A 7,317-nucleotide genomic window follows, 5' to 3' on the forward strand; every position below is an offset into this window, starting at 1 on the left:
CCGCCGCCTTTTCCTCCCCTTCATGGCAAACGGTTACGGCTTCGGCAGCGGCCGCTGGCTTTCCGCTTCGTGAATCCCGCCCGGCGGGCTGGTAATTAACCGACGCGTTGTGAAAAGTCGCCGGGAACGGAGGGATTAAGATAGCTCGGGCCATTTGAAGTGAGAGCAAGTCATTGTTAAAAGGTCATTGAAAATAATTTTTAAAGGCTTGTTACGCTAGATCATCATAGCCCATGATCTTGCAGAAATGTCTCTAGTTTCTGTTGGGAGTAAGCCATACGGAGAAAACGAGACGTCAGGAACGGTAATGTATTTACAAATTACTTCTGCTGGTAGCTTTAAAAAAAAAAAAAGGATTTATTTTTCAATACATCTAACATTATAAATGTGGTATTTTTTTAATCTTTAAATTGGACTATCCATTGGTTATTGTAATTACTAGAATTTATGAGAATTTGCCACCTTTCTCTTGTCAACCATGCCTGCCCTCAATAATTCCCCAGCTGTAGCGGAGAGTGAGAAATCCGTCTGAAATTCCTGCAGAGCATGCTTGGTCCGTGTTGTCTTACTTCGGTTTTAAACTTGAGCAGTTTTATCTGTAAGCAAAATCTCAGGCTCGGTTGTCTGCAGCTGTGACCTTGGAAGGAAACGAAAGTATTTCCCTGGAAGGAGTTCCTGACCTGGCCTTGCTCCCTGCCTCGTACGCCGTGTTGGAAGGGAAAAAACTGCCGGCAAGTAAAGGCTGGAAGCGGTGGAGAACCTGTCCTGGCGTAGCTGGAAGCTCTGCAACTGCACCACGTCGGAGCAAAAGCACCAGCTCAGCTTCCAGACCTGGCTGCTTCAACCTCGTTACTTTGGGGTAAGCATCTGAAATGGGGAGAGGAGGGGGTTTTCCTGCCGACGGCTGCAGTTAGGGTTTCCTTTTTAATCTGCCCTTTTATTTTTTTCTGCGTGTGTTTGAAGGCAGGGTTCTGCGCTTAATGACGTTGGAGGATGCCCTGTGGTGCAGGCTTTTTTTAAGGATATGGTGGCTTTAAGGTTGTGTTTCGCATAGCGTGGGCAAAGGACCTGAACTGATGATTTATTTTCCCAGATCTTTCATTATTATCAGGCATTGGACTCCGATTCTGTTGTTCAAAATGTCACGTAATCAGGCTTTTCTGTCCATGAGGAAACAAAATCCTTATAATCAGACTTTTTGCATGAGGTTGTCAAGAACTGATCAAACTTTGATATGCTTTTAGTTTAAATTGATCATCAAACCCCAAGAAATGTTATTTATATACAATCAAATACATAAGCACTGATACATAACTTAGTTTATTTTCTTCCAGTATGTATTTTTCATACTGTTCACTGGAAGTCAGGTTGATTTATATAAAGAGAGAAGAATCGAGCATTTTTATTAATTTGTTTCTTCCCCCTAAAGCTGGGAAGTAAATACCAGACTGGCAATCTGTTTTTTGCAGTTGTAACCAGCTTCCCTAAATGCAGATGATGTTTCCTCTGCACTTTGCAAACTTGTCTTCTGTTTCTCGTGCGTGTGCTTAAAGAGAAAGAAGTGACCCAGCATAAAACTTGCTGAGGTTCTGTGTTTTTATAAGCCAGGACATTGGTCATGTCAGGAAGTTCTTAATAAAACTCACTTGTTCCTCTGTGGTTACCTGAGGTTACCTTTAATGAAGGATTGACTCCCAGAAGCCACGCAGTGTTCTCGGAGTAGCGCAGCTTTGAGAGGGATCGGTCTGAAATTCTTCAGTTTAAATAGCTGTTTTTTATAAAACTGCTTTAATACCTTTTAAGTGATGCGCTGTCATTGTTGGTGACATGGGCTCCAAATGCTTCCTTTAAGGGATCATCAAATTACAGTCAAAGCCTATGCAGAAATACAAGGCAGGTGGGCTCTGGCAAATCAAATTCACCTAAATTCCAGAGTGCTATGTTGGCGGTTGGATCTGTTTTGTTTTTTTTTAATAGAAAGCATTTACAAGCCCTGCGGTGATCACTTTGAAGATAAGATAAATGGTCATTAATTGCGCTGTGAAAATGAACCTTCTATCGTCCGTACTGTCTTTGCAGATACTTTCCAGGGTAGGGTAAATATTATCACTGCAAACATTAGAAATCGTTTGGAGCTCCCACAGTAAGACATTGCAGTTATTTTGGCTTAAAGGTATCCAATGCACGTTCACAGCCTATGGAGTTTTAAAGCCTTTTCACAGGCTAGCGGAAGGTAGATGACTGAGATTCCATTTTTAAATTTAGTTTTGGGAAGATGTATTGATTTCAATATCTAGTCCCAACACCGTACTAATGTTGTCAGCACGGACCCCGCGGGGGTTTGTCAGCACCCCTCCGCGTAGGTTGGACTCCAGAGTGCGATGTGTGTCTCTGGCCAAAAAACGGCTTTGGCTGGTCTTCACCTCTCGCTCCGATGGCTGTGGTGGGTTTGTGTGGCGTGCCTGACGGAGCTGAGCGAACCCGTCGTGTTTTTGTAGGCGTTTCCTGCAAATAATGCAGGCAGGATCCTTTCTTCTTTAGAACTTAAATAGATGGAAGTAGCAGGAGGATTTTGTAGCGTCTTGTTTGCTTAAATGGAAACCATTAGAAGAATTTGCAAAGCTTCTTTAAGATTTGAAGCTCGTCTGCTGCAGTGGGTTCTCTGCTGCTCTCCTGAGGTCGACTGTAAAGCTGCTGTGGCAAAATTGGTCACAATGCCCCTTTATTGAACCGCTTGATTTAAGTAGCACGTATCAGAAAACGGTGTGGCGTGTTGTGGGAGCAGCCGTTCCTTTGGGCAGTGCAAGGGCTCAGCTTGTCTGTCACGATATGCTTGCGTTTGCAGGTCTGCAGCTCATAAGGAGGTTGATTTTCTCCTCCTCCTCCCATCGCCTGTGCAGTCAATTCAGAAGGAGTAGCTACTCGGCCCTTAAATGAGGGATGACCTATTGGCTTGTACTTCTCTTTTTACCCGCTTTCTTGGCTGATTTGCTCCCACTTAAAAAAACCTGTAAGACTTCCTTTCTTTGAAATAAATTACAAATTTTTCAAGCCTCTGAACATCAATTTGCTGAGCACTTTGTAGCCATTAGGTTTTGTGCGTGGTATTCCTTCCTTGAGGTCTGAGGCGCGGACGTTGTGCTGAGGTCTCTGGGATCACAGTGCTCGACGTGTGGTCTTTTGCAGTGATTGGGTTTACGTAGGGGACGTTTCTAAGGTGAGAGCTGCGAGGTTTCAATCCATACCATGCTCGGTGTTCGGCTCATGCTTCTTCACGGGATACAGCATTAATTTGTGTTGTACAGGATGCTGGACTGTGGTGTACGACAGCTGGACCAATGAATCTTGGTTTTGTCTTCGTTATGTTACAGCATGCTTTCAACTGACGCTTTAGGCAAGATAAGAAACAGATAATATTTGAACAATAGCATTCTGAATACTACTTCTTTATTTCTTTTTCAGCAAGAAACATGCTTCAGAACTTGTGGTACAGATTTCTGAAGGTCACTGACGCACTTCTGCAAAGTAGTTATTGCCTGGTTCCAGTTAGCGTCACGTATGTGAGAATACTAAAATGGATATTTTTGTTTCTCCTCGTATTTTTTGGCGTAACAATGTGGTACCTGACGTTTTCTCCCAACACTGTGATTGAGCACACAAACCTCATGTTTTTCTATGAATACGAGCCGATTTACAAGCAACGCCACCTCTTCACATTGCGGGAGCGCTTGAAATGCGAAGACGTAAATCCCTTTCTAGTCATCTTGGTGTCGTCAAGTCCTAAGAACGTGGAGTCGAGGCAGGCCATCAGGATAACATGGGGATCTCAAAACTTCTGGTGGGGACACCGAATTCTAACCCTGTTCTTACTAGGTCAGGACACTCGAAGAGAAGGCAACGCTGCAGCACTGTCGGTAGAAGACGAAAGCATCCTCTATGGTGACATAATTCGCCAAGACTTTATGGACACGTACGAGAATCTCACCCTGAAAACGATCATGGCGTTTAGGTGGGCCGCGGAGTTCTGCTCAAATGCTAGATTCCTCATGAAGACCGATGACGATGTCTTCATCAACACTGCTAACTTGGTGAAGTTTCTCCTGAAGCTAAATTCCTCAGAAAATGTTTTTACGGGTTATCCTCTTACAGGTAACTTTGCCTACAGAGGCTTTTACCAAAAAACATACATCTCGTACGATGAGTATCCGTTCAGGTTGTATCCTCCGTATTGCAGTGGGATGGGTTATATATTGGATGGAAAACTGGCTCTGAGGATTTATGAACTGATGAGCCATGTCAAACCTATTAAATTTGAGGATGTTTATGTTGGAATTTGCTTAAATATACTTAAAGTGGACATCAGTATTCCAGAAGATGAGCAATTCTTTCTTTATAAAATTAATTTTGATATCTGTAAGTATAGACGTTTGATTGCAGTACATGGCATTACATCAAGTGAAATAATCAGGTTTTGGCAGGATTTGTCATCAAACACTTTGGTTACTTGCCTTTGATTCCGTATTAATACACAAACGTAAACGTAGTCGGTGCAAAAATGTTTGAAGTCCAGGGCAACACAAAACAAAACCACAGCTGTAGAGATGACTTTGACCGAAGGAGGGCTATGCTGCCGGGGCAAAAGTGCAATGGCAGCATTTCCCTGGGACATTCTGGTATTCCTAAATAAAAATACTAGGCATTCACAAAGCACTTTTCCATGTATGTATCCTACGCATGCAGGATACTTGGGAATATGCTGTCCTGTCTTGCTCCACGTGGCCTGCTGTAACCACGGGATTTCCACCCGAGTCTTCTGGAATGTATGAAATGTCACCGAGGAAATGATGTTTATGCCAAGAAATGGGCTTTGAAGACGCTTCCCAAATGCCTACCTGGATTTTTTTTAATTGTTTTTGCAACTGCACCGTCCTTTGCCACCCTCCAGCATTTTTCCTCTGCCCAGCACGAAAATTCTTTCAACGTATCCCCTCCGCAACCACCCTGAGAGTGTTCCACCTTCTTACGTAGACGTATTGCCTCCGTAACCCTTCCGAGAGCGTGGCAAGCCTGTGGGTCTCGTGGCGTCTGCAGAAGCCGATAGGAAATTCTGAAAACGTGAGGCACTGCGCATGCGTCTGGCTGTATCTATATGTGCATACAACAGGGTTGCTGTGGTGTCTTTGGCAACGTTCACGGAGTACGAGAGGGCGAGATGCAGTAGAGTTCATGTGCACTTCAGTTACCAGGCATCTCTAAGACGTTGGGATAATCGACACCCACGTCTACACACACGTAGGTCTGTGTACCGACGCATCCCGAGGGTTTCGGAACCGCGCAGGGAAGATGAAAACAGATGCGTTCCTATTGTTTTTAGAAACGGATATAAAGTCTTTCCTCAGATTTTAAAATGAAAAAAGTAAGAAATTCTAGGATTTGTATTTTTTAAGACAAACTCTGCTGTATCTGTGGAGATGGATATTTTAATCACTTTATTCATATCAGCAAGGCCAAGTTTTCAGTAGTTTACACTTCTAATAGACAACAACACAGAATTTGCAATTGCATTAACATAATTATTCTTGCCACATCCACTACACAGTGAAGATACCATAGTTACGTCCTGTACACCTGGAATGACAGAGCACTGCCACCGGATCCGTGCTACAGCTGAGATGTTATGGTGTATTTACATTTGGCTGTCTTTCAGGTCGTCTCTTAGAGACAAATTACAAGAGGTGCACGAACCTCTGGTACCAAGTTTGAGGTTTCACCGGGTGTTTTGTGACATCGTGATCATGGTCAGCATTGAACTTTGCTGCCTTTTCAACACATGGGGTTTTTTGATGGAATTATGGGACGTGTTATTTTTTTAGATATAAAAATGAAGTCTTGGGGAGAATGCTCTCTAGAGAAGTATTTCAGATGTCGGTGTTCTAAGAAGGTACGTTAAGAAGGTCAACATTTTTCAGAAAAATAGATTTTTTTTTTGTTACACTGAATAGCTAAAGATACAATATTGCATAACTGAGGGAAGAATGAATGCTATTTTATTTCTAGAGACAGAGGTGAAACTACAGCTGTTCCTATGGTTTTAGGATCTGTTATGTGATGGTTGTAGCAGTGTGGTCAGGTCCCGAGAACTCCTTGAGAAATGTTTAACTTGTTTTTCGATTGTTTATACAGCTTACAAAAAGCCCTCAGGTGTTTTTTTTTTATAAGCCTCCTATGTTAAATATTTGGAAATAAACTATTTGCCACAAGGACTACAGCACAGTCTGTCATGAAAGACGATGCAATCTTCAGAAAGTGGCTAAAGCAGGGAGTGCTCCCGTTGAGAGTAAGAATCAAGCACCGCAGAGAACCAGCTGCGCGGGACCGCGACAAAAACGCAACTGTCGCCCAGCAAGGGGTTTTCTGTGCTTGTGCCCCAGAACGGTAACGCTGATCACAGATTGCAAGGCTTTTGCTTTCACAAACGTAGGTTTATGCACAGTGATCTGTTTATGCCACCTGAAGTCGTAACCTAAAGCCACATCAGTTCTGCAAGGAATTTACACTGTAAAATATTCCTGTTCCTGTTTTTTTTTTTTTTAAAAAAACCCTCATTTCCAGATCTGGTTTGTATTTGAGTCTGACCGTATTGCTTGCAAGACCATAAAAATTCATCACTAAGCTGATGTTTCTGCTTAAAGCAAATATCAGGCAAGTTTCTAGTGGGGGCAGCCAGGCAAGAGGTTAGAAAAGCTTAAGATTGTAAAGTAATGGAAGCACTGAAGTCAGTGGTGGGCCCAAATTTTATTGCATCTGCCTACATAAAACCAAAGCCTAAACCACAGGCTAAGACTTCCTCAAACGCTAAGGTTCTTCTCACGCTGGCAAGTGGCTCAGAAAGCCACAAGAATTCAGAATGCCAAGGACTTGTGGGGCTGGCTGTGGCTCAAAAGGCCCAGTAATGATCCATTGGCCACAGATGCTTGGGAACTACGCTGGTGTCCTGGTTTCGGCTGGGATAGAGTTAATTTTCTTCATAGTAGCCAGCATAGTGCTGTGGTTTGGATTTAGTACCAGAAGAATGTTGATAACACACTGATGTTTTCAGCTCTTGCCAAGTGGTGCTCAGACTACTCAAGGACTTTTTGAGCTTCTCCTGCTCGGCCAGGGGCATAACAAGCTGGGAGTACAGCACAGCTAGGACAGCTGACCCAAACTGTCCAAAGAGCTATTCCATACCATATAACGTCATGCTCGGGGGGGTTAGTCGGTCGGTCGGTCAGTCGCGGGCAGAGCGATCGCAGCTCAGGGACTGCTCGCGGCTCA

At 43.5% G+C, this 7,317-nt stretch overlaps 1 protein-coding gene across 6 annotated transcripts; it reads left to right on the forward strand.

The window, feature by feature from the left end:
* The first annotated feature begins 6 nt into the window (after positions 1 to 6).
* B3GALNT1 (beta-1,3-N-acetylgalactosaminyltransferase 1 (globoside blood group)) lies at positions 7 to 7,060 on the forward strand. 6 transcript variants are annotated; one of them, XM_035890007.1, is made up of 3 exons: positions 7 to 859; positions 3,463 to 4,149; positions 4,741 to 7,060. In XM_035890007.1, the coding sequence occupies exons 2-3, from the start codon at positions 3,471 to 3,473 to the stop codon at positions 4,824 to 4,826; spliced, it is 765 nt and encodes a 254-aa protein (XP_035745900.1). In that variant the 5' UTR covers positions 7 to 859; positions 3,463 to 3,470; the 3' UTR covers positions 4,827 to 7,060. The 6 variants fall into 6 exon arrangements, with proteins under 6 accessions (XP_035745900.1, XP_035745896.1, XP_035745897.1 ...); XM_035890003.1 differs by having other exon boundaries at positions 7 to 304; positions 504 to 859; positions 3,463 to 4,833; XM_035890004.1 differs by having other exon boundaries at positions 7 to 304; positions 631 to 859; positions 3,463 to 4,833.
* The last annotated feature ends 257 nt before the right edge of the window (positions 7,061 to 7,317 follow it).

Source organism: Egretta garzetta, unplaced genomic scaffold (assembly GCF_000687185.1).
Source record: "Egretta garzetta isolate BGI_Z169 unplaced genomic scaffold, ASM68718v1 scaffold172, whole genome shotgun sequence".
NCBI lineage: Eukaryota > Metazoa > Chordata > Aves > Pelecaniformes > Ardeidae > Egretta > Egretta garzetta.

Coding starts and splice junctions, on each gene's coding strand:
- B3GALNT1 (XM_009634364.2), top strand. CDS start 3,471: ATGCTTCAGAACTTGTGGTACAGATTTCTGAAGGTCACTGACGCACTT.